Genomic DNA, 27,388 nt, shown 5'->3' on the forward strand with positions numbered 1-27,388 from the left:
AATTTTTATAGAGCCAGGTTCCTGAAATTAGTAGGAAGTGAACGCTAATTAGATAGTCACTACTAAGGGGGAGCCGCCTTATATACCTTATATACCTTGTAAGTTTTCCTACACTATGTAAAATCATGGTTGTGAAATTGGGGGGAATGAATATAGGGGTGAATGGCAGGATAATTCACAAAGTGCCTAAAAATAACATGGTGACCTGACTCGGGGGGTGTGGAAGATGGAAAGGGCAGATCGCAGCTCCAGTGCCTAGTCCAGGTTTCCCTACTATCTGAAAGCAGAGCACTCCTAGGACGCCTTTCATAAACCAAAACAGCATAAAGCAAAGAAGCAGGGACGCGAAGACACATTGTGCTAGTAGATGTGTAAAGTGAATATGCACACGGGAAGCACAGGTGCTCAGAGAGGGTTCAGGGCTGTGGAGACTTGATGCTGGGACGTGGACTGTGGCTCCCGGGGAAGGAGCTCGGTGGGGCCGGTCTCCCTGCTTGGGGAGCGCGAGGCCTCTCTAAAACGTACACTGAACGCCGTTTAGAGATTTTGCCTTTTGAAATGAAACCAAAAATCCTCTTCAGATTTTTTTTTTTTTTATTATGAAAAACAGGTGCCTATGTAGGCCCTTCATAGAAGTGAAATAACATAAAATGAACTTTGGAAAAGCAGGGGACGCTTGTAATTGTTCCTGGGGCAGTTTTAGCCCTTTTCAGTCTCAGCCAATGACTTTCTCGTCCTCCCCTCAAGACTGTGGCTCTAGGTGATTCCTCAGAGCCAAATGCTTAATTTTTCTGAGGTCACAAGTGAAACGTGTATACAAGGGTGGTGAAAGTAAATGCTTGAAAGTGGCTTTGTGGGATGGCGTGTTTCTTCATCCCTGAACTGTTTCCTGGAGGCAGGTGTGTCCCAGAGGCAGCAGGTGTCACTGTGAGGCCACCTCCCTTTCTCTCTGACGCCCTTTCTCTCTTCTCCCAACCGTGACTTGTTACTTGAGGAGCCCCAGATGCACGTGTACTTCTTTAGAACAAGGTTATAGCTATCATTGTTTACAGGAGGTCTGCTCTGTGCTTTCAGTGTTCCATTTACTATATGGCAACTTAAAAAATGGAAATCATTTAGGGAATCATGAACAAAATTGGTGTTTTCCATCTTCCCCAGCACTGATGGGAGCCTGGCAGAGATAAGCACCAAACTTGAGGTGGAGAAACAGCAGGACAGATCTTTACCGAGCACTCTTAACACGAGGCCAGTCCTAGAGCCGCCTTGCATTGGGAATTTCAATAATACTTCAATGTTCAATGTGAATCTTTCTCCAAAAGCAAACGTAGGATTTTCTACCTCAATTCCACGCCCTTCAACTTACTTGATCAAGATTAGTTCTACTGTCTTTTTTTCCTTGGGTTTAGGATTTCTGATATGATTCTTATTTTTAATTTGAACTTCTGGGCTGTTTATTTGACTTATGCACACTAAGTAAAAGCCATACTTAACTGTGCTAATCAAGGAGAAAAAATTTTATGATTTTTTTTGTCCTAGATTTCTATTTTTAAGAGATACTTATTAACTTCTTAAATTTCTTGAAAAGCTGCATTTAAATTCGGCTTTAGGAATGAAATCTTATACTTTCAGATATTTGACCTCTCTGATTTCACTTTGCCAAGTGTTCATGATCATCTCCAAGCTCCGCTGAACCCACTGCAGTTTTTCTACCCCTAAGCATAAGTGAATGACTGGCATCTAAACACTAACCACATATGGATGATTTTGTATTTGAAGAAATCCTAGATAAATCCTTTTTATGAATTAGACAAACTTGTAACACTTGTAACACTATATCAGAAGACTAATTTCTAGTTTTAGGTTAACGTTTTTGTGGTTTTCTTACACAAGAGTGCGTCTTTAATTGCCATTTTACTTATAGCCTGGTTACTTAAATTTCTAAAAATTATTTTTCTGCACAATTGTAGAACGTTTCTAAATTTGTAGTTAAAGCAAACATTAAAAAATTTTAAATGAAGCTCACTTTTGTCTCTATCTCAACAACACCTGGATGATTGATGACTAAGATAGCAATGATGGGGAGTCTTTTAAATTGCAGCTAGTTTTCATTGTGTAATCATTGTGATTAAAATATCCATTTTGGTCAGAGCACATGGGTTTATGGTTTTGATAGTGTTTTCATGATGGTTATGGTGCAGATAAAAAGAGCCCTTGTGAAGTGCAGTCTCAGCCTGTTTTCTCATTTGGCTTCTTGCCTCATAGAAGAGCGATGTCAGGTTTCTTCAACAGCACTGCAGCTATGTTGGGTCTTAGTACTTGAGAGCTGTGAAACTGGAGGACGTGCTTTAGCTGTGCAGTCACAGCAGGCCTCCAAACTTCATCGCAAGTCAGACATTTACTCCCGCAGGCCTAAGAGGAGGAAACAAATGCTCAATCCCCATCCCAGGGGCAGGCTGCCTACTACAGACTCAAGTTCACGGTGCTGTGGGCACATACATCTTTTCAAAGAAGATATTTGGAACCAAGCAAGCACTTCTTAGTTCCTTCTCCCAAACTCACCTGTTAGGTAAATCTCCTCGATTATCATGAGGGAGGGTAGGAGTATAAGTCCTCCCCTTGAAACTTCAGGTTGAGGAAATGAAGTTCAACTGTAATTTCTGACCGGATTTAGATTATAGTTGAGATTACACTCATACTTTTTGTTTGTATATACCAATTAATGATGAGAGCTTGGATAGAAGTATGCTAAATTTTAAAGAGAAATCTTATTTGTGTTTTACATTTTGTCCTAAATAACTCAAAATGTGGATAATTCATTTTGCTGACTCATTTTAATAAACCAGGTTTTATCTGGAGGAAATGAACATCCTTTTAAGACAAATATCTTCAGTTTTGACCTGCTTGATTCAACTAAAGATTTTCTTTTTCAAGTTTCCTGTCCTGTGTTTAAAAAATATTTATGCTTTACAAATTAACTATATCGACTGCTACAAATAGGAGTTTGATATGGATTTATTTTTGTTCATGCATTTAAGACATATAATTTAAAACATTTATTAAATGCCACAAGCATTACTGAACTGTGTAACAAGGTTTTTTTTTTGTTTTGTTTTTTTGTTTTTGTTTTTTTTTTATTAATCTTAGTTAGCCCAAGTATTTTAGGTAAAAAATATAATTCTTTCCTTTTCTTTCAGCTGACGCTCAGTTTGCATCTGATGCCTTTAGAGTGTCTTCTCGAGGATCTACAGATGGGTCAAATGTATCTGATGACCTGACTTGGGGGCTGAGGTAACTTGCTCCTTAAATCCCGTGCCTCAGCTTCCAATCTGGCACAATGACGTGACATGATGTCCAGGGACGCCTCCAGCGCAGACTGCTTTTTGAAGCTGTCATACACTTCTTGTTGAAGGTATCTCACCACTGCTTCTCTTTCTGCTGTCTCATTTTCATACTGACATATTCTCTTTCAAATGATCCCATTCGTTGACTAACTCCTTGTTTCTTTCCTCCAGCATCAGCGCTCGTTTTTCAGTCTCAGCCTGAAGTTTTCTCACGATCTGCTGAAACTGGTCTTGGATGCGAACGACTGTCTTCTCTTTACTGTTGGCTCTCTTTTGTGCATCATCCAGTTGCTGTCGGAGCAACATGTTTTCACTCTGTGAATGGTTCCCTTCACCTCCATCAAGTTTTTCTTGTTCTTCCTCCAATATCACTTCCAAGTCTAGTTCTCCTGACAAATCTGCATGTTCAGGTAAGATTCCTGAGTTAGACGTTTGTGGATCCTTCATTCCGACTGTTTCATTAGGAACAGAATCTTTGACTCCGACTGTGGGCCTCACATTAAGACATTTCTCAGGAGAATCCATGTGAGCTACTGGTATGCCTGCATGTCTTGGCTCCTCTAGTTTAGCCATCTTAAAGTTTCTCGATCCACTCAGGCAAGAAGGCACATAAGACACACCTTCTACTTGTCGGCTTAATGTATTTTTTCCTCTTTGATAAATGATCCAGAAACTTTTGTGGAACGCTCTCAGAGCTACTCTGACCTTCTCCTCCGCAAGCTGCTCCAGGGCGGAGTGCAGGGCATCCGTCTCCTTCACAAACTGCAGGTTCCTCTGCTCAGCTTTCTCCAGGTCTTGCCTTGCCTTGTCTCGCTCCCTGGTCATCTGCTCCACCTGCTCCCTTGGGCTTCAAACAATTCATTCTGAGGCTCCTTCGTGCTGTCGGCTTCTTCACCAGACTTGAGACTCTCCACGCTTTCCAGGGACGCAGAGCTGGCTCCTTGCACTGGGTCTGGCCGGCTGCTCTGGTAAACCTGGGGCTCCACCTGCAGCGCCACAGGGATCGGGCTGGCTCCGATGGCCAGACCACTTAGAGCCGCTCACGTACGTTGGGGGCACAGCCCGGGAGGCAAATGGTGACCTGACGGAGGGGGTGTGTGGAGGCTGGAAAGGGCAGATCCAACCCGCAGTGCCAAGTCCAGGTTTCCCCGCCTTCTGAAAGCAGAGCACTCCTAGGGTAGTCTGTCCTGTCTACCACATTCCTTATTCGTTTCTGGTTCGAGGCAATTTTTGCAGCTGAGCTCCAGCCGCCCGTCTCCAGGTCTGTCCGCGCGTCACCGGGGCGAGTCGCCCCCCGCGCAGCCCGCGCGCGCAGAGGCTTCGAGGACGCGGGGCAGCGGGGGGCGCTGAGAAAGTGGCGGCGACCCCCGCGCGTGGGAGGCCGCCGAAACCGACCTGCGCGCAGCCACCGAGTGGAGCCACAGGCACAGCCGCCGTCCCGCTCGCGGCCGTGCAGCCCCAGAGTAGCGGCCCCGGGCGGCGCCCGCCCGCGCCCTCGCTCAAGGCGGCCCGCCTCAGGCAGCCTCCCCTCGGCCGCGCAGGGCAGCTCCCGGGCCGGCTCCACGGCCTCCTCGCGGAACAGGGCGCAGGCCCCGTGCGGAGAGCTCAGGCCGGGCCTCTGCGAGGGCGGGCCTGAACTGTGTAACAAGGTTTTACATATTCATTTTCTTTATGTGATAGTTAAAAACCTATATGTGTTTTCTTAATCTGAGGAAGTAGCTGGCATAGGACTCTGCCTTGTTACTTCTTTTGTAGAATTAGGAACTTTGAGTAAATCAATGAGTCTCATACTTTAAAAAAATTTTTTTTTTCCAAAGACCAACTTTCTTTTAAAAAAAACTTCTGCATGGAACTGTATTATATAAAAGAGACAAGTGTAGAGTCATTTAGCTAAAGGAGTGGCCAGAGCCCATGCAGCTGTGACTTCTCTGTTCCTCAGCCCTGCAGTGACCCCTGTGGGACCCTCCCCTTCTATGGGACATAGTTTGGAAACTAACACTTGTGAGACTCCTTCTTGCTAAACACCTCCAGAATGAAATCTTGCTGGTACATTGTTTTCTTGTGTATAATTTTCTCACCTTTCTGTGTTTTCATTAAATGGAAAAGTTTAAAGAGAACTGCAAATGTGTTCTCCTTATTAACTTTAGACTTCAAACTACTTCCTTCATTTGAACACGAGAAGCCGGCCGTGCAAACCCCCTGCCCTCCCCCACGGGGAAGGGCGGGCAGCAAGGGGGCTCTGGCGCAAGAGGCTCGCGCTTCACTCACAAGGCATTTCAGAGGCGCGCTGGGATTACTCTGTTTAGATAGCTGTCTCAGCCCTGGTGGCTCCTCTGGTAAAGAATCTGCCTGCAATGGGGAGACCTGGGTTCAATCCCTGGCTTGGGAAGATCCCCTGGAGAAGGGAAAGGCTACCCACTCCAGTAAGCTGGCATGGACTGTGGCCAAGTCAGACTTTGCAGAGTCTTTTAAGATAAAGCACCTGTGTTTAGCTCCGAGGACACATCCTGACCAAGCCCGGCTGTCAGTGACTGCAGCAAGGGAAGTAACACAACCCCTTCAGAGGCTGACGGGAACCAGGAAGGGTTTGACTTTACTCTTTCTCCTCTGAGTGTAAAACAAGCCTGAATTCTAACTCAGCCAAGATGGTTCTTGGGGACATGAGTCCACCATTTTACCTTGATCCACCAGCTTTCCAAACAAAGTTGCTATTGCTTGCCCCAACAGCTCATCTCCTGATTTATCGGCCTATCCTACAGGAAGCCGTGCAGCTGGGTAACACAATGACCCTACCTATGTCTAAGGCCTTCAGGTGAGCATCAGCTCACTGGTTGGTGCTGCTATATGGATCACAGTTTGCCAGAGATCTCTTCCTTGCAGACGAGGCAAAGCCTGTGCCAGTTGTAAATTAGCATAGCTCCCTGGACTCAGGTGCGTGCCGTTGAGGAGGGCAAAAACTTTACCCTTCTAGAGTCATCTGGCGGATTAACAATCAACATGAGACAGATTAACAGGAAGAAAAGCAAACAGAAGGTTAACAACATGTATACTTCTGTACATATGGGGGAGTCCCAGAAAACCTGAGTAACTCAGAATGGTTGAAACCCTCACCTCAATGCCATCTTCAGTTAGAAACAAAGGAGGATGTCGTGGGTAGTGGTTTGGGAATGCAAAGTGGAGGAGGGTGATTCACACGGAGATGGAAAAGCAAGTGTTTGGAGCCCTCTGGAAAGATCTGCAGTTCCCCTGACCACACCTGGCCCACGTTCTTTTCTCGGTATCTCTGGTAGCTCTCTTCCTGGGCCAGCCCCTTTATCTAAACTACTCAACAGTTAGGGAGGTAGTCAAAAGAAAGACTCTGAGTCTTTTGTTTCTTAAAAATACTCTGACTACAGTCATCCTCTGGACAAAGAGACACATTTTGGGGTGACCAATTTTGCTTCCCTCCAACGCCCTGCATGAGGTAGAAAAGGTTAATATGGAAACCCAAGGAGGAAGCCACCTGCTTCCTAAAATAGTCCTGAAAAGTTTTGCGGGACTTGCTTAGATGCCTGAATACAAGACTTGGGGGACGTTAGCTGAGACCAATTTCTTTTGCTAAGTAAGGGTCTTGCTGATTAAATGTTGCCTAAGACAAGGCAAAAGGATTTGGTGCCCATCAACTTCAAGTTTCCTTGGACTGGTTACAGTGGCTGAACTGCGGCCTAAAACTCTTCTCGGAACGAGAGGGGAAATTGCGGGGAAATAAACTTCCCTGGGATTTCTCAGAGGCTCTTTGTCTCTCACATCTCCAGCCATTCATCTCATTCATTGCTCCAACCTGAAAGGATTCATAGTCTCATCTCCCCAAGGAGACTACATATTATAGTTTAGGGTAGGTCCCCCGAAGGCGCTCTGTCTCATTAAGAATTTATATTTCAAGGAGGGATGCGGCCAAGATCTGGCTCCTTGAGAGATTTCGTTACCAGCAAAACCTATGAACAGTTACCAGGTTTTAAAAAAACAAAAAGGAAAGAAAAAAACCAACTTAGGAATAAAAATACTAACCTCCTTTCCCTTGTGCTTTGTCTGGTTTCTCTTGCTCACAGGGTGATACCTGCAGAGGCGTTGCTCCCAGCCCTTCACACCGCAGTTCCTGGTGTGAACCGGCTTGGCCGACGCTCCTGCTTGGGGTAGGGGGATCCTGTATGTAGATGCTGCACAGGACACCTTAATGCAAGATGGCAACGAGCCCTGTGAGCCCCCTTACCTGGAGCAGCTGCACCTGTCTCTGCTCCCAGAGCCCTCCAACTCCACCCCCGCCCTGCTGAAGAAAGCCCTGTGGAGCAGCCCCACCCGCGGCCTATTGGAGAGCATGGGCTGTACAGCAGGGCGCCCCCCTTTCAGTTCCTTTGCTTCTCAACACAACTCATTCCATTGGCAGAGGGACACTGGGCAGAAGGACCCTTTGGGGTGGGTTAACATATCAAAGGCCGAGTAAGGAGGAGATCCTTCCCAGGAGAGGAAAAGGCCCTTCAGAAGCAGCAGGGACAAGGTTTCCTGCCATCCTGCACCTGCTGGTGTGGACCAACTGACGGACCTGCTCTCAACACACGGCCCCAGGTGCAGTCCTGGGCGAGGGGGCAACACCTGTATGTTTACTGTGAGATATTTAATAAGCACTGTGTCTCTGATCGCAGTAACCTGTCCGTGCCTTCAGTATAAAAGAAATCGATACTGAAAGTCCAGCCAAAAGAGTGTCTCAAAGAGGTGAGTGACAGTGAACGCCAAGAGGAAGGAGACATTCAGACAAACAAGGACTGGAGAGGTGTGGCTTTGATTCAGCGACGTGGAGGTCATCAGTGACTCGGGAGCCGTTCTGAGGGAAAGAAAGGGAAGACGGTCTAGAGTTGCTAGAGATAGAGGCAAACCTTTCAGGAAGTTTGTTGTGGGACCTAAGACTGTCTGGGACACGTGAGCGGGGAAGAGCAGGGTGAGAAATTTATAGAAAGGAGATTTGAAATCATCACCAGAAGATACAAATTAACAAAATAAAGCAGCAGGATCACTGGGCAGTGCAGCACCCAGACACGAGTCACGGGGACAGAGTGAGGGGGAGGATCAGCAGTCTCACCTGAAACTGGAGTTCTGCCAAATCAGACACCGAGAGGACAGAAGGAAAAGGGGATCAGGATTAAGTGAGCACTAGGACCTTGTCAGCTCTTGGAAGTGTGGAGGAAAACACTTCCTCCACCCTCGTAGGTTCAGTGTTTGGGAATCTGCAAATTAAATTGTTAAAAGCAGATCACCAAGAGAAGAAACACTGAACAGCTTTCTAGCAGTCATGTACACGTGTGACATTTGGACCATAAGGCTGGGCACCGAAGAATCCATGCTTTCAATCTGTGGTGCTGGAGAAGACTCTTGAGAGTCCCTTGGACAGCAAGAACGGACCAGTCAGTCTTAAAAGAAACCAACCCTGAATATTTTCACTGGAAGGACTGATGCTGAAGCTCCAACGCTTTGGCCACCTGATGTAAAGAGCTGACTTACTGGAAGAGACTCTGATGCTTGGAAAGATCGAGGGCCGGAGGAAAAGTGGGCGACAAGGAATGAGACGGTTCAATGGCATCCTCGACTCAGTGGACGTGAGTATGAGCAGACTCTGGGAGATGGTGACAGACAGGGAAGCCTGGCGTGCTGCAGTCCACGGGGTCACAAAGAGTTGGACACAACTGATCCACTGGACAATAAGAACAACATGCAAAGCTTCACACAGAAATGTGACTTGAAGGGGAGGCTACAACTGGGAGTTGCTATACTACTCAATAAATGACAGGGAGTAGGAGACAAAGGCATCTTCTGAATAACAGGTGACGTGGGGGAGGAGGGGCACTTATGGGAGAACAAATAACATTTCGGAAAGATAAATGGTACTTTAGGAGGATATATGGGAGATAGGGGAGTTTTGTGAAAATGTCTGTTTGTCTGGTGCTTGGAACTTATCTCCAATTTTAAGACTTTTTCCAAAACTCAAACAAAAATAGATAGGTTGATAGGTAAAGAAAAGGTGAAAAGTCTTCGGCAAATCTTATTTATCTATGAGGAACTTTTCTCTAATTTGAAGACTCTTTCCAAAAGTAAATCAAAAGTCAATTAACACTGACTCAAATGCATTCCTTTTTAGAGCCGAATAATAGACAACTTCTTTATCCATTCATCTGCTGATGGGACATGCCCTAGCTATTGTAAATGCTAGGAAATACATAAAACGAAAAGAGTGCAAGAAATCCATAGACATTTTCAGATTTTTTTAAGCTATGGACATAACTGCAATGAACACTGGGGTACGTGTGGTTATTTTTTTGGAATTTGCTGTACGATGCAGAGAACCCAAAGCTGGTGGTTTGTGACAAACTAGAGGGCTGGAATCCGGGGGGAGGTGAGAGGGTGGTTCAGGAAGGAGGGTTCATATGTATATCTATGGCGGATTCAGGCTGATATATGGCAGAAACCATCACAATATTGTAAAGTAATTAACCTCTGATTAAAAATAAAAATTAGGAAAAGTTAACTCATTTAAGAGGCAAAAACTCAGGCAAATCTTATTTCCCCATGAGGAAAGATCTATGAATCAGTGTTTAAAGGTACATGTAGTGAGTTTTATGCCACTATTAACAGTTATAATACCTCAAAACATTGACAGCAGCCGTAACAGCAGTAGCTAAATCTTTAGGTCTGTATATGGTGATAAAAACTGGAAAATACAAAAAAGCTCTCAATCAACACCACTAAATAGTAATGACAAGTTTGGTTTTTGGGGTGCTGTTAAAAACCTGGTATTAGGGCTCAGTTTGAGTTTGTAAAGGGCGTCTCTGGTGGCTCTTACGGTAAACAGTCCCAACTGCAATGTGGGTGACGACTCCGGTTGATCCCAGGGTCTGGATGATCCCCTGGAGAAGGGAATGGCTCCCCAATCCGTTATTCTTGCCTGGAGAATTCCAGGGACATAGGAGCCTGGTGGGCTACAGTCCATGGGCTCGCAAAGAGTTGGAGTGAGTGACTGACACCTTCACTTTGAACATGGAAAACTCAACAGTGCTGATGTTTCTGCTTAAAAGTAAGTTAGATGCAGAGAAACACGGCTTAAAATGCCGTATAAATTTTCATGATACAATACACACATAATACAAAAATATTTTCCTTTAATAAAGATTTTCTCATCATGTTTAACAGGAAACAACTAAAAATCTCATGGAAACGGTCCAGTAGGGATTTTTTTCTTTAAAATCTGTATCTATTATTTGATGTTGTCACAGGTAGGTCCTGATACAGATTTGATCTACCAGCAGATAATAGAGAGGACACTCTAGAGAATTCAGATGCAAGTCCAGCTGCATCTGGAAAGAGACAGTTATTTATCGAAAATGCTTGAGGTCACAACGTATTAGCTAAAACAAAACAAAAATACACCTGAGACCTTTCCTAATGTTCTGAAGAATGAAACATATCTATACATGACATGACACAAAACACAAGATAATGCACTATCTGCCCATGGTTGAATGTGTGGCTGAGCATCAGAGCTTCTGGTTTTCTCATTCTTCATTCATTCGGTCAGTAACTATGTGCAAAGGTGCTGTGACAAGCACTGGAAGTTACACGATGAAGGTGACCCAGTGCACCCTGAACACGATACGCTATCAAGTGGAAAAATAGATGAACAGGCAATTTCCATACAGAGTCATAAGTACTAGGACAGATACAAAAGATGGCACAAGGAACGCTCAGGAGGGACAGCCAGTTTGTGTCAATGCTGCCAGCTTTTGGGGGGAGGTGCTATGGAAGTAGATATTGAAGGACGGGAGAAAGCACAGGAGATGGACGGGAGAAGCAAGACAAAGACCGGCGGTGAGGAAGCCCACCTGTGGGATCCTACACAGTCTGGCTACTTAGATGCAGAGCTGAGGGGCAGAGGAGGGTGGTAAGGAGATGAGGCCGACTACTTTGGCAGGACCCAAACTGATGTGGGTTTTTTGAGCTTTTCCTGAGGGTGAAAGATAAACTAGTGAGAAAGTGAATGACGGGGAAATTTTAAAGTCACCCACCAAGTGATGGCTACACAAACGTGACTGTTTGAGTCTGGGTGTCCTAGCCTTAACCACTACCAGGCCCTTGAGACGCTGATGAACTCCATGTTTTCTGAGAATAGTGTCAGGGTGCAGGCTGAGAGTTCCACAGGGATGCCAGAAGCAGAGGAAGGATATAGCCAGAAATGAAAAGAAATACTTAGACCTTTTCAGATGTTTTTAAAGCTCTGCAACATAATAAATAAATAAGGAATAAGGATATTTTTCACTATGATTGCTCATGTTTTCACATTTTTCATTAGCTATGTATAAGAAAAAGTATATAACACAGCATTTGTTATACAAACAATGAAAAGAGATGCCATTGACTCTTTACAGTATTTCAAAAATCAATGTCTAAATTTAATTCATATGTTTTGGCAACATACCTTTTTCTACTTCTCTAGTTAGACTCTTTAGAAACTTCTGCTGCCTCTGAAATAAGTCAAATATTATTTATGCTTAAGTTACACAAGAGATATTATCATAGAAATGATACACAACTTAATACATGTGACATTTAAATAATACTTTTAGAGACTAGACCTAACTTGAAGATCACGGAGCAGAAAAATAATCACATAAATAGAAGAAAATGAATTCCTACTTACTCTGCTTTTAGATTATACAGAACATATATATGGAATGCTATTTAGAGTAATTTGATAAAAGTACAATAAATGTCAGTCTATCGAGTGCACATAATTTCAGAGGTTACGGAATGACCCATAATCCTAGGAACGACTCACAAGATCACTATCTTCTCCTCTAACAGCTCTTGCCCTAAATATGGACTTCCGAGACCTTTCTTTTGATTTCTAGGTGAGGGTCGTGTTCACATGGAGGAAGTAGGTTGGACTTGAACGTTAACAAGGAGAACACATCTGCAATTTTCTTTAAACTCTTCCATTTAACGAAAACATAGAAAGGTGAGAAGATTATACACAAGAAAACAATGTACCAGCAAGATTTAATTCTGAACACGTTTAGTGAGAAGGATTCTCTCATAACTGTTAAGTTTCCGAACTATGTCTCATAGAGGGAGAAGGTCCCACAGGGGTCACTGCAGGGTTGAGAAACAGAAGTCACAGCTGCAGGGGCTCTGAACGCTCCTTATTTAAAGGGCTCTAAACTTGTGTCCGTTTTATGTAATACGGTTCTACGCAACAGTGTTTGTTCTCTTTTGTTTTAAAGAAAGGTTGACTATTTTGAAAAAAGGAAAACATTTTTTTTAAGGTATGAGAGTCATGGATTTAGTCAAAGTTCCTAATGCTATGAAAGGAGTAGCAAATGGCCTTCTTACTGAGCCCAGAGTCCTCTGCCAGCTACTTCCTCATATTAAGAAAACAACACATAAATTCTAACTAAAACATAGAGAACATGAATATGGAAAACCTTATATAGTTCAATAATGCTTGTGGCATGACATGACATAGTAGCTTTCTAACTAAATTCTATGTTTTAAAGGCATGAACAAGAATACATTTTTATCAAACTCCTATTTGTAGCAGTCGATATAGCTAATTCACACAGCACAGCAGTTTTTTAAACACAGGACAGGGAACTTGAAGGAGAAAATTTTTAGTTGAATCAAGCAGGCCAAAACTGAAGAGATTCATCCTTAAAAGGATGTTCATTTCCTCCAGATTAAAGAAAAAAAACTGGCTTAATAAAATTTGTCAATAAATGAATTATCCATATTTTGCATTATTTAGGACAAAATGTGAAACACCAAACAGATCTCTCTTTACTCTCTAATATACTTCTATCCAAGCTCTCATCATTAGTTCAGTTCAGTGCAGTCCAGTCGCTCAGTCGTGTGTCCGACTCTTTGCGACCCCATGAATCACAGCACGCCAGGCCTCCCTGTCCATCACCAACTCCCGGAGTTCACTCAAACTCATGTCCATCGAGTCGGTGATGCCATCCAGCCATCTCATTCTCTGTCGTCCCCGTCTCCTCCCACCCCCAAACTCTTTTCCAGTGAGTCAACTAGTCTCATTAGTTAGTATATACAAAAATGTATGAGTATAATCTCAACTATAATCTAAATCCGGTCAGAAATTACAGTTGAACTTCATTTCCTCAGCCTGAAGTTTGAAGGGGAGGACTTATACTCCTACCCTCCTCATGAGAAGCGAGGAGATTCACCTAACGGGTGAGTTAGGAATGAAGTGAGAAGGAGCGAAGAAGTGCTTGCTTGGTTCCGAATCTCTCCTTGGAAAAGTTGTATGTGCCCACAGCACCGTGAACTTGGGTGTGCAGTAGGCAGCCTGCCGCAGGGACGGGGAGCAAGCATTTGCTTCCACCTCTTAGGCCTGACTTGGGATGAAGTGTTCGGAGGCCTGCTGTGACTGCACCGCTAAAACACGTCCTCCAGGTTCGTGGCTCTCAATACTAAGACCCAACATAGCCGCAGTGCTGTCAAAGAAACCTTAGATTGCTCTTCTATGATGGGAAGAAGCCAAATGAGAAAACAGGTTGAGATTGCATTTAACAAGGACTACTTTTCTCTGGATGTGAGAGTTGGACTATAAAGAAAGCTGAGCGCCAAAGAATTGATGCTTTTGAACTGTGGTGTTGCAGAAGACTCTTGAGAGTCCCTTGGACTGCAAGGAGATCTAACCAGTCCATCCAAAAGAAAATCAGTCCTGAATATTCACTGGAAGGACTGATGCTGAAGCTGAAACTCCAATACTTTGGCCACCTGATGTGAAGAACCGACGCATTGGAAAAGACCCTCATGCTGGAAAGACTGAAGGCAGGAGGGGAGAGAAGGGGACGAAAGAGGATGAGATGGTTGGAAGGCCTCACCGACTCGATGGCATGAGTCTGAGTACGCTCCGGGAGTTGGTGATGGACAGGGAAGCCTGGCATGCTGCAGTCCATGCGGTCGCAAAGAGGCAAACACGACTGAGCGACTGAACTCAATTCAACTCTTCTCTGCATCACCAACATCGTGAAAACACCATCAAAACCATGAACCCGTGTGCACTGACTGGATATCTGAATCACAGTGATTACACGATGAAGACTACTTCCAATTTAAAGACTCCCTGTCATTACGATCTTAGTCATCATTCATCCAGGTGATGTCAAGACACAGACAGAAGTGAGCTTCATTTACAAGTTTTAAATATTTGATTTAACTACAAACTTAGAAACATTCTACAACTGCTCACCAAGATATGTTTTAGAAATTTAAATCAAAATTCTGTCAGTAAAATAGCAATTAAAGATGTACTCTTGTGTAAGAAAATGACAAAAAATGATAACCTAAAACTAGAAATTAATCTTTTGATTTAGTATGACAAGTTTCTTTAATTCATAAAAAGGATTTATCTAGGATTCCTTCAAATGAAAAAATCACCCATATGTGGTTAGTGTTTCGATGCCAGTCATTCACTTATGCCTTAGAAAAACTGCGGTGCGTGCAGCAGAGGTCGGAAATGATGAACCACCGCCAAAGTGAAATCAATTAGAAAGTGAGTCAAACATCTGCAAAGTATACTTTCGGTTACTTGGCAATAAGATTTCATTTCTACAGTAGAATTTAAATTCACATTTTCAAGAAACTTAAGAAGTTAATAAGTATCCCTCAAAAATGAGAAATCTAGGAGAAAAACAATCAAAATGTTTATTAATTATGGCTTTTACTTAGTGTGCGTAAGTCAAATAAACAACTCAGTAGTTCAAACTAAAACCAAGAATCATTCATATAAGAAATCTGAAACCCAAGAAAAAGAAGGTAATAGAACTAACCTTGAGCAAGTAGGTCACTATGCTGTGATTTGAAGGGAGTGGAACTCCTGCATTTGCTCTTGGTCAAAGATTTGAATTGAACATTACGGTATTACTGAAATTTCCAATGCAAGGGGGCTCCAGGACTGGCCTCCTGCTAAGGGTGCTGAATAATGATCTGTTCAGCTGTTTCTCCAGCTCACGCTTGGTGCGCATCTCCGCCAGCCTCTCAGTAGCCCTGGGGAAGATGGAAAACACCGATTTCATTCATGCTTGCCTAAATGATTTGCATTTTTTAAGTTGCCATATAGTAAATGGAATGTCCCATTAAACTGTTTGAACACTGAAAACACAGAGCAGACCTACTATTAATCAATGACAGTTGTAAGCTTGCTCGAAAGTACACATGCGTCTGGGGCTCCTCACGCAACAAGTCACGGTTGGGAGCGGAGAGAAAGGGCGTCAGAGAGAAAGGGAGGTGGCCTCACAGTGACACCTGCCGCCTCGGGGACACACCTGCCTCCAGGAAACAGTTCCGGGATGAAGACACACGCCATCCCACAAAGCCATTCTCAAGTGCTTCCTTTCACCACCCTTGTATATACTTTTCTCTCATGACCTCGGAGAAATTAAGCATTTGGCTCTGAGGAATCACCTAGAGCCACAATCTCGAGGGAAGGACGAGAAAGTCAAGGGGTGACAAAAGGGCTAAAACACCCCAGGAACAATGACAAGTATCCCCTGCTTTTCCAAAGTTCACTTCATGTTACTTCACGTCTACGAAGGGCCTATATAGGCCCCCTGTATTTCATAATCAAAAAACAAAAAAATCTGAGGAGAATTTTCGGTTTCATTTCAAAAAGCAAAAACTCTAAACAGCGTTCAGTGTATGTCTTTACAGTGCGAGGCATCGCGCTCCCCAAGCAGGGAGACCGGCCCCACTGAGCTCCTTCCCCGGGAGCCACACCCCACATCCCAGCGTCAAGTCTCCACAGCCCTGAACCCTGTCTGAGCACCTGTGCTTCCCAGCTGTGCACTTATTTTAGGCATCGACTAGCACAACATGTCCTCGGGTACCTGCTTCTTTGCTGTGTGTTTTGACTTATGAAAGGCGTCCTAGGAGTGCTCTGCTTTCAGACGGCAGGGAAACCTGGACTTGGCACTGCGGGTTGGATCTGCCCTTTCCAGCCTCCACACACCCCCTCCGTCAGGTCACCATGTTAGTTTCAGACACTTTGTCAATCACCCTGCCTTTCACCCCTGTGTGAATATTCCCCTATTTCACAAGCATGCTTTTACTTAGTGTAGGAAAACTTACAAGGATATAGTACTACTCATTTTTCTTAGGGTGCCCTCTAGCAGTGACTATGGCGTTAGCTTTCACTTCCCACTAATCTCGGGAAACAAGCTGTATAAAAATTAGGCTTCAGAGACAAATTAATGGACTAAATTTATTTTCTGTGATTCTGGGTTTTGACTTACTTGTCTAGTTTACTTTCCAATTTCTTTCTAAGTTTTAGTTCCTCTAGGTAGAGTTTCTTATAGTTTTCCAACTCCGCTTTATCAGAATCTTGAGAAGTTTTCATCTTGGAGAGTTCAGATTCCAAGTCTTTACATCTGAGTTCCATGGGACTTCTTATGGAAGCAATATGCTCCTCTAGGAACTGCTGTAAGTTTTCTTCAGATGCTGCTTGTATCTAAGTCAAATTTAAAAAGATACATTTTTAAAAATGATTATAACCTGAATAATTATATTTGTTACATTTAGTTTTGACTCAGTAATTCAGAGAGAGATTTTTTTTTTAATTTATTTAACTGGAGGCTAATTATATTATTGTATTGGTTTTGCATACATTGACATGAATCTGCCCCGGGTGTACGTGTGTTCCCCATCTTGAACCCCCCTCCCCATCCCATCCCTCTGGTTCATCCCAGTACACCAGCCCCGAGCATCCTGTATCATGCATCGAACCTGGACTGGCTATTCGTTTCACACATGGCAACATACATGTTTCAATGCTATTCTCCCAAATCATCCCACCCTCGCCCTCTCCCACAGAGTCCAAAAGACTGTTCTATACATCTGTGTCTCTTTTGCTGTCAGAGAGCGATTTTAAATGTGAAAATAAGAAAAGCGGAACTTTAAAATAATCATCAGTGTGACATGAATTAAATTTGAATTATAAAATTAATGTGGAATCAATGTCATAGTAGTACTTAAGGAACCGGATAATTCAAAGACTAAGAGGATGAAGTGAAAATTTAGAAACTGAACAAGACAACTTAAGAATAATTCAAGAGGATGGTGCCAGTCCTAAACCACATTTTCTTTTCCTCCTCATAGTCTTGTTTTATACCAATTGGTCTTATAAGTAAAAGGATTCTAAGTGAGAAGCGTTCTGAAAGACGAATTTAGTGATAACCGTGATGGAAACTGAAATATTTACAAGGAGAAACAAGTGCCCCCTTCCTCCCAGAAATCTACAAAACACACTGCTCTAAGGGAAGTAGAGGAACGACATAACCTGTATACACCCAAAGTGTAATTTACAGTGAGGTGAATTCAAGGACATGACAGATCAGCAAATTAAGCTGCAAAAATAGGTTGACTTCTTTTAATTTCTCTGCGAGATCCTGTCTTGCTGTTTCTTCAATCTCCCGTCTACACCGCTCAACCTGAGTGTGTTCTATCATATTCAGTTCTATGCGAGTTTTGAGTCTCACTACCTCTTTCTCCAACCTCCTGTTCTCTTTCTCGAGTTCCTCACATTTCCTTTGCCTTCCTTTCACTGACAATAACTCCTGTTGAAGAACTTGATGTGTTGCATCCAGGTGCAGACATTGTGAACACGCAGTTTCCAGCTCTGCTGGAAGATGATCAATCTGCAAGAATAAAACAATACCATTTGTTTTCAAGATTTTGGATCATTTTCACGATCATTATTTGAAAAGGGAACCCTCTTACACTGTTGGTGGGAATGCAAACTAGTACAGCCACTATGGAGAACAGTGTGGAGATTCCTTAAAAAACTGGAAATACTGCCATATGACCCAGCAATCCCACTGCTGGGCATACACACCGAGGAAACAGAATTGAAAGAGACACATGTACCCCAGTGTTCATCGCAGCACTGTTTATAATAGCCAGGACATGGAAGCAACCTAGATGTCCCATCAGCAGATGACTAGATAAGAAGGCTGTGGTACATATACAAATGGAGTATTACTCAGCAATTAAAAAGAATACATTTGAATCAGTTCTAATGAGGTGGATGAAACTGGAGCCTATTACACAGAGTGAAGTAAGCCAGAAAGAAAAACACCAATACAGTATATTAACGCATATATATGGAATTTAGAAAGATGGCAACGATAACCCTGTATGCGAGACAGCAAAAGAGACACAGGTGTATTGAACAGTCTTTTGGACTCTGTGGGAGAGGGCGAGGGTGGCATGATTTGGGAGAATGGCATTGAAACGTGTATATTATCATATGTGAAACGAATCGCCAGTCCAGGTTTGATGCATGATACAGGATGCTTGGGGCTGGTGCACTGGGATGACCCAGAGGGATGGGATGGGGAGGGAGGTGGGAGGGGGGGTTCAAGATGGGGAACACATGTACACCCGGGGCAGATTCATGTCAACGTATGGCAAAACCAATACAATACTGTAAAGTAATTAGCCTCCAATGAAAATTAAAAATAAATAAAGAAAGAAAGAACAGCAACAACAAAAAACAATACCATTTGGTTCTGAGGGAAGTGGACTGAGCACAGCCTAACTCAAACCGAGGATCTGACACATACGATGGTGTCTGTATTGTAGAATGCAGGACCTGGAATAACCCAGAGGATCAAGAAAGAATTTCAAACCACCAAGAGTCACACAATACACTGTTCACTACCACCTTAGTCTCACGACATCTGCACTCGATTGCACACGCCTTCCCTGTTCCACAGTAATGCTTTTCTATCTTTCCTCTGTAGAATGACTGCAAGTCACCTCCTAGCAGAATGTCTCTTACTCCTTCCCCTCATCTTGTCTCATGGTTTTTAAAGAAGTTTGAGGTATCCTGTATTGAGTTATCTAGGGCTGAGTTAATAAATGCCTCCCAAAAGGAGATTGTGAAAGTAAGACTCTAATGACTAAATCTTGTAAACATGGATTCTAATCCAATAAGCCTTTTTCTGAACTACAAACAGTTTTTGCTAATTTGAATTGCATTCCAAAGAGAAAGGATTCACAAGGTTAAAGAAATCCCATCTCCTAAGAGTTTAGTGAGGCATCCATACATTTTTCTGAACAACAACAACAACAACAATACCTCATTCTTGTAACCCTTTGTTACTTCCCACAGAATAAGAGAACATAGGAACAAACAAACAAAGGAAACAAAAAACAGTTCCTGAACGATCAGTGACAGTGACTTGGAAAGAACTTTCCTTTAGACAGAATGATTACTTTTTGAGTCGATGTGAGTGGAGCTGGTGGTTTTCAAACATGTCTACAAATTCTTTGACACTTGTCTCATGAAATTCCCTCAAGTATGTGCTAGTCCTAGTAACCGATTCCCCTGGACAGTGTCTGGGGAAACTGCTGTGTGAGTTTTAAAGCTAAACAGCTTCTGAATTTTGCTCTGTGGGGAAGCCAACTCTTTCACTGTGCAGAAGCACAGTCCACATACTGAGCACGTGTCAGTGTCCCCACTGACCGCCCCCACCTAACGTCCCCTCCAAAAGCCAGCTCCAGCTGCCAGACGTGTGCACGAACAAGTCCTCAAATGACTCTGGTTCCCACCTTCACGACATCCCGGCTGATGCGCCTGGAGAAGAAATGAGCTGGGCTCACTCACTGAGCCTTGCCCCAACGCAGACTTGTGAACAAAGGAAATGCTGTTTGGAGTCACTAGGCTTTGAGGTGGTTTCTAACGCAGTTTGTTAACAATAAATAACTGGTACAGATACTGATATTAACAATGGGGTTCAGTTCAGTCACTCAGTCATGTCTGACTCTTTGTGACCCCATGGACTGCAGCACGCCAGGCTGCCCTGTCCACCATCCACTCCCAGAGCTTGCTCAAACTCGTGTCCATCGAGTCGGTGGTGCCCCCAAATGAGGTACTGCCATTAAAAAAGAGCTGAAACATGTCAGAATGCCTTTGAACCTGGAGGTAGGTGGGACCTGAATGGCTGCAGAGAAAGAAATGAAAACCCAATGGGCTTCATGACACTGTACACAGAAGCCTGACGGTCCTTGAAGAGGCTGCCGGTGACGACTTCTAGGCAAGAGAAGAAAACGACACTGAAACATGGGGGGCAGAGGCTCTTGCTATGAAGCAGCTGAGAGTAAATCAATGAGAGGGATAAGCTAGCAGAAAAATTAAAAAGTGCTATTAAATATAAAGGAACCCAGACTCACTGGGTTCAATAAATGTATCCCCTTTAGAGCATCTCCACATGCCCAACTGTCACATGATGCCAAAGGACAGAAATGGCTTCTGGGCTAAGATCAAATCTAGGGTGCTGCCAGGAACACATGGTCTAAAGGTAACGCCTGTAGACTGTTAAGTGTAAGACCCTGGAAAGACTTAAGGTGGTGCCTCAGATTCCTTTAAGCATCTTAAGAGCAAAAGAACGTTAAAGGGCTCAACATGCAACGTTCCACAGAAAGCCCAAGGTGCAGTGCTTCCTTCAAAAAAGATTTTTGAGGGTAACTTTTCCAATGGCATGAACCCCAATCAAATTCATAGGACACTAAAAGCTTTAAAGAGAACCTTGGCAGCAAAAACCCTGCTTGTTTGTTTGACCTAACAGAGACTCAGCGTGAGTTGCCCAGTCATGTCTGACTCTCTGACCCCGTCGTCTGAAGCCACCAGGCTCTTCTGTCCATGAACCCGATTCTCTGGGAAAGAACACTGGAGTGGGTTGCCATTTCCTTCTCCAGGGGACAGGGCTTCCCTGATAGCTCAGTTGGTAAAGTATCCGCCTGCAGTACAAGAGATTTCTGGTTTGATCCCTGGGTCAGGAAGATCCACTGGAGAAGGGATAGGCCACCCACTCCAGTAGTCGTGGGCTTCCCTTGTGGCTCAGCTGGTAAAGAATCTGCCCACGATGCAGGAGACCTGGGTTCGATCCCTGGGTTGCGAAGATCCCCTAGAGAAGGGAAAGGCTACTCACTCCAGTATTCTGCCCTGGAAAATTCCATGGACTATATGTTCCATGGGGTCTCAAAGAGTCAGACACGACTGAGCGACTCTCACTTTCACTTTCTCCAGGGGCTTCTTCCCAACCCAGGGATCAAACCTGGGTCTCCTGCATTGCAGGCAGATTCTTTACTGTCTGAGACACCAGGGAAGTCCAACCGAGAGACCAAGACATACAAAAGGAGAAGAGGCCTTGGGATTTTCTTAGAAGTTCGATAAAGAGGAACCTGGTTTAGGAAACATGACTCACCTAAAGACAGAGGTCATTGCTGTTTGTAATTGGCGTTGTTACGGTCGCTGTATTTTGCCTGCAAAACAACTTGGTATTTCAGGCAGACGGCATGCCAGCAGAAGTGGTCTTCTACACAAGTCACAGGGAACTTGTTGCAAGGGGCAGTAAAGGGGAGAATGAGGCCCAAAACACACGTGTCCAGTACTTCAAAAACGTTCACTGGCTCCACTAACCAACTAGCACTTTTGTACTTTCCTCCACTTACAATAATTTGTAACTTACTTCCTCTCTATACTACGCAGTGGACAATGACCATCGGTTAATATGCAAATAGCACCTCCTGGACAGAGTGGTACAGAACATTACACTACCGTCAGAGGAAGGGGAAGTCACTGCCATGGAACTATTACCCGACTGCTAAATGAAAGTTCTGAATCAATTCAATCCCAGCAACTGTTAATGCCTAGCAAGTACTCGGATGAGAAGATGAAGGTTACCAGATACGGATATCAGAGAAGCCATCCCCAGAACCTGAGGCTGGGAAGATTAGAAATCCACTGGGGCCTGAAAGGCAAGATATCCGTAAATCCCACTTCTGGCTGCATAATGAAGGAAGGCAAATTTACATTTTACTACCAGAATCGGGGGAAAAAAATGAGCATTTAATTGAACAATTCTCCTCTATTAGATGAAGCATTTTCAATTTTACATTTAATTACGTAAAATACACGTCAATAAAAGTTTTACTACACCAGCATCTCCAAGAAGAAATTATCCGTACGGATGAAGTACTTAGTTATATCCTATCAATTGTTAAGCTAAACTACTTTCCATTTATGCAAGACAAGCGCTGTGCATATTAAGAAATATTCCCTGTTAGACTAATGTATCCTTAGACAAGATTCGCCCTCGTGAAAAAATGACAACAGTGTACAATGAAGGGCTAAACTGTTCTTCACAGACTAGACGACAGGGCTGAAGAGAAAAGGCTCCATGAGAGCTGGACAGTCAGGAAAGCTCTGGAGGAGGAGAGACTGGGCACCAGTCTGAATCAATGGAGAACTACCCAAGAGGAACAGAAACTGTGAAGACGGCAGGACAGTCTGAGCAAAGGCCAGAAAAGGAGAAAGCAGCCAGGGAACTCTGAGGACAAAACCCCACCACGGGGAAATAAAAGCATGTCCATCCGGAAACGTGCAAGTCAGTGCTCACAGCAGCATTGTTCGTAGCCGCAGAGGGGAAACAACCCAAATCTCCAACCACTTACGAATGGACAAATGGCTTAGCCACATACTGTTTCTTGTTTGACAATCAACAGAAACGGAAGGACTGGTACGTGCTACAACATGGATGAACCGCGGAAACACGACATCAAATGAGAAAAGCGAACCACACAGGAGCACACACTGTGTGATTCCATTCACGTGAAAACCCAGAACAGGCTGTCTACACAGACAGATATTAGACTGGGGGTTGCTGGGGCTGAGGGAGATGAGGGCGCCATAGGTGGTGGCTAAGGGATGCAGGGTTCCTTTTGGGGGTGATGGAAATGCTCTAAAATTGACTGTGGTCACAGGTGACACCTCTCTAGACTAAGAGATACTGAACTACACACTTGGAATGGGTGAAATATACGATACATCAATTACATCTCAATAGCTTTTAAAGAATCCAAAGGCACTATCTACTGTTCTTAATTCTCTATTTTTGATGTGCCTACTACACTGAGTACCTCCATGCTTTTACAATGTATCTAAAATGAAAAGCAAAGAAGGCAGTGCCTAACTTCACCTGGTTTGTATAATACACGTTCTGCACAAGTTATTCTGAAATGCACAAAATAAATACATACAGAACTCCACAGCCATTCACTAAAGTGAAGATGAGAAATGATAATTTTCTGGAACATTCCATTAAACATTATCCTCTGATTTTATCTGGCTTGCCTCATCATGGTAATACCGAGATCACGAAATAAAATATTATTCAATAGAAAAAAAAAAAGTCTCTCAACTTGTGTGAAGAATGATGCACAATTCTCCACTTTCCCAAGGGTATATAATATACGAAAAATATATACATATAATGCAATGGCAGAATGAAAGTCACAGTTTAAGAAACGAGTGCACTTAAAGATTAATAAAATTATAGTAAATTACTAGTAATGAAAATAAAAAAGAAAGCTGTCCATGAAAATGAGTGTCCTAAAACACTTTATCTGATGTATTAACTGTCGACCCATTCACTTTCACACATACCTGACTTGGGGGCTGAGGTAACTTGCTCTTTAAATCCCATGCCTCAGCTTCTAACTTGGCAGGATGACGGGACATGACATCCAGGGACGCCTCCAGCGCAGACTGCTTTTCGAAGGTGTCAGACCGTTCTTGTTGAAGGTTTCTCACCACTGCCTAAGAAGATGCTTTGTCATGAGGTTATCAAATCACTTTACTATGACGTTATGTTAGTAACAGATGACTCCAACATAGGTACTTTGGAAACTATCACCATGGCTAGCAACTCACCTTCTTTTCGGCCTCCCTGACTGTGGTTACAGACCCAGAAGGGCTCCCCACCAGCCTTCCTGATATTAAGTTCCTCAGACGAAGGAGGCGGCCCCACTGTCCACACCCTGCCCCTCCCGATAAACCTGCAGAGCTTCACCACCTCACCTCCAGGACGAAACAGGCGTGGAGGTGGGACAAGCGGTGGGAAATTCCACACTGTGGAAACTCTTTATTAAAGAGGCTTCCATTAACATCGGAGATCTTCACATATTCAATCCCATGCTCAGATCTTTCCAACAGATTCCTTCCTCAGCAGAAAAATGAGGCCATTCCCTTGCTGCTGATCTGTTTTCTATCTAGTCGTGTGTCTATGTTAATCCCCAACTCCTAATTTATCCCGCCTCCCCACCTTTCCCCTTGGCTAACCATAATATTCTGCAGGCATCTACATGGGAAAGGATCTGAAAATGAATGGATATACGTATGCCTATAACTGAATCAACTTGCTGTACATCTGAAACTAATGCAAGATTGTAAATCAACTATGTTCCAATATAAAACAATAATGAAATTTTTGAAATGAGGTTGCTCCCATGCCTTCAAGGAGCCTCGATAACCTGGCGTCCACCTGCCTCCAGGCCGCAGGCCCTACAACCCTCTCCTGACTCACTCCATCCCTGCTGCTCACGAATCCTGCCACCCTCCATTTTTATTGGGCAAACCGGTATTCGAATGACAGTAATTGACCCTTAAAAGGAGAATTATGAGCAAATTGTTTGCAAACATGTTCTAAGGAAATAGCAGAAATAGCAGTGGGAAGGTGAAATCAAGAAGGGCTTCGTTAAAGCTCACCACTTGAGTCCCAAATTATGATTTAATGACAAGTATATTTCAATGACTTGCCAATGAATTCTCAATTTAATGACAACTCTTTAAAGAGTTGAGAGGCCATAAGAATAAATGATTCAAGCCTGAAATGTTTTCCAAGTTAATTCAAATTGACATGAATAAAACTAAAATTATACCAACAAATATGACAAAAAGGTACGACAAGCTACTGAAGCCAAAGTACGATAGATAACTCATAGCCTCTGGGAAACCTGGACTTGACTGTCAAGGTAATCCGTGTAACTGAAGCTTAATTTCAAAATAATTCACTTTAGGTTTGAGTGTTTCTTTTATCTGCTTCATCGTGATACTGACATGTGGTTAGTATGGAGATTAAAATGATTGTCTGAATAGTAAAAGAGTAACTTACACCTGTCTATACTAAAAATTTAGAAATTAAGCTCTTAACATTTCATAAGCGACACGATGTCTCTACTCAAAGTGAAGCATCTCTCGAGTCTAATTTTTATTTGCTGGACACAAGGTGTGCCTTTAGTCTGTTTCAGGGACCATAGATTCACAGCCTGTGTATTTTTTAAATTCGGCTACATTCAACATTTAGCCAGAATTAAGAATCACTTTGACTTTTCTTTCAGGAAGTCTGAGAATTATTTCTCCTTCTGGATACTTACTTCTCCTTCTGCTTTCTCATTTTCATACTGACATATTCTCTCTTTCAAATGATCACATTCGTTGACCAACTCCTTGTTTCTTTCCTCCAGCATCAGATCTCGTTTCTCACTTTCAGCCTGAAGTATTCTCACGATCTGCTGAAACTGGTCTTGGATGCTGATGACCATCTTCTCTTTACTGTCGGCTCTGTTTCGTGCATCATCCAGCTGCTGTCGGAGCAACATGTTTTCACGCTGGAGTTGAGATAATCTCTCTTCTAAGGATTCCTGCTTTCCAAGGTATTCATTCACTTTGCCTTGTTCGTTCTGATACATGTGTTCGATATCCTGCTTTTGACACTCTGCTTGGCGTAAGTCTGTCTGGACCCGTTCTAACATCAAAGCCTTTTCTCGGAGATCATCTCTCGCCTGATGCAGCTTGATTTTTAGCTTATTGAATTTATTTTTCACTTTAGAAAGTTGCTGGGAAAGCATCTCATTGTTACTTTTCAGCTTAGCCATATCGAACTTCGTTTGGTCCTGCAAGCGTAACGTCTTGTCTTTTGCCTTCTGGGAGGCAAGTTCCAGGTCTCTTTGTGATGTCTGACCTTGGTCATGATCGTGCATGGCAGCAGCCAGTCTAGAACGGTGGGATTCCACTTCTGTTTCCAGGCTTTGTTTTGCGTTCTCCAGCTCAGGGTTTAGCGTTGTATTTTCAGCTATCGGAACGTTAAACTGGCCAGTATGCTGGAATATGGTAATTGTCAGCTTTTCCTTGTTCAATTTTATTGCCTTTTGAGGATAATCATTCTCTCCTTTTCCAGTTCCAATGTCCTCAAAAGATTTCTTTTCTTTTTCCTGGTTCTGGTTTTTCACTGTGTCTCTTTCTAGTCTTGGCATGGCAATTTCATCCTGCCTGTGGTTTCTGCGCAACAGACCTTTTGCTTTTCTACCACTATCAGAAACCTGAGTGAGACAAAGGAGAGTTTCAGTGAGTACTCAATAAAATGACAGTTCATCATTTCCTCTGAAATGAAAGACTAACCTGTATGTTTAGCCAGTGAAAAGACTGCACCAAGTGGATCTCCAAATGGAAAAAATAAGGTTCGATACAAACCTCAGACCTTATACAAGCAGAAATTCCCAAAGGTCCAAAAATTTATTTGAAGACAATGAATCCATGAAAGGAAAAAGAAAGCCCAAGGGGCTTTTCAAGCAGCTCAGAACTGGAAAGGCTTTTCTCTGAATTACAACAAACCCAGAAAGCTTAAAACAAAAGATTTATAGATCTGACTGCACTTAAAAATTGCATCTGATGTGGTATATTTATATAATGGAAAACTACAAAGCCATAAAAAAGAATGAACTAATGCTATCTGCAGCAACAAAGATGGACCTAGACCTGATCACACTAAGTGAAGTCAGTCAGACAAAGGCAAGTCATACCGCTTCCATGTGGAATCGAAAATGAACTTATTCACAAAACAGACACAGACCCACAGACATAGGAAACAAGCTGAGTCACCGTACAGGAAAGGGGGTAGGGGAAGGGATGGATAACTCAGGAGGTTGGGTTTAACATATACCATTTTATATAGACAAGTGTGTATAAAATAACCAGTAAGGATCTACTGTACAACATAAGGAATTACATTTAACATTCTACAAGAAGAATCTGAAAAGGAATGTGTGTGTGTGTGTGTGTGTGTGTGTGTGTGTGTGTTAGTCAGTCATGTCCAACTCTTTGCCACCCC

At 43.2% G+C, this 27,388-nt stretch overlaps 1 protein-coding gene and 1 pseudogene across 17 annotated transcripts in view; both read right to left on the reverse strand.

The window, feature by feature from the left end:
- Positions 1-4,203, reverse strand: part of LOC148775481 (ankyrin repeat domain-containing protein 26-like) — a 221,217-nt pseudogene extending 217,014 nt beyond the window's left edge.
- The window catches only part of LOC148775483 (ankyrin repeat domain-containing protein 26-like), a 131,835-nt gene continuing 104,925 nt past the window's right edge, over positions 479-27,388 (reverse strand). For 11 of the 17 annotated variants that reach the window (XM_088844225.1, XM_088844214.1, XM_088844215.1 and 8 more), the window contains 7 exons: positions 25,656-26,600; positions 23,887-24,039; positions 17,918-18,073; positions 16,673-16,887; positions 15,212-15,428; positions 11,839-11,884; positions 7,698-10,720 (listed from right to left, as the gene is read on the reverse strand). In XM_088844225.1, the coding sequence (XP_088700351.1) occupies positions 15,275-15,428; positions 16,673-16,887; positions 17,918-18,073; positions 23,887-24,039; positions 25,656-26,600 (1,623 nt within the window). In that variant the 3' untranslated portion in view covers positions 7,698-10,720; positions 11,839-11,884; positions 15,212-15,274. Of the gene's footprint in view, positions 2,410-7,696; positions 10,721-11,838; positions 11,885-15,211; positions 15,429-16,672; positions 16,888-17,917; positions 18,074-23,886; positions 24,051-25,655; positions 26,601-27,388 lie in introns of those variants that run through there. The other 6 variants (XM_088844224.1, XM_088844217.1, XM_088844226.1 and 3 more) reach the window with 4 other exon arrangements.

This window comes from Moschus berezovskii, chromosome 15, assembly GCF_049115385.1.
Source record: "Moschus berezovskii isolate FMDL1 chromosome 15, NW_MosBer_1.0, whole genome shotgun sequence".
NCBI lineage: Eukaryota > Metazoa > Chordata > Mammalia > Artiodactyla > Moschidae > Moschus > Moschus berezovskii.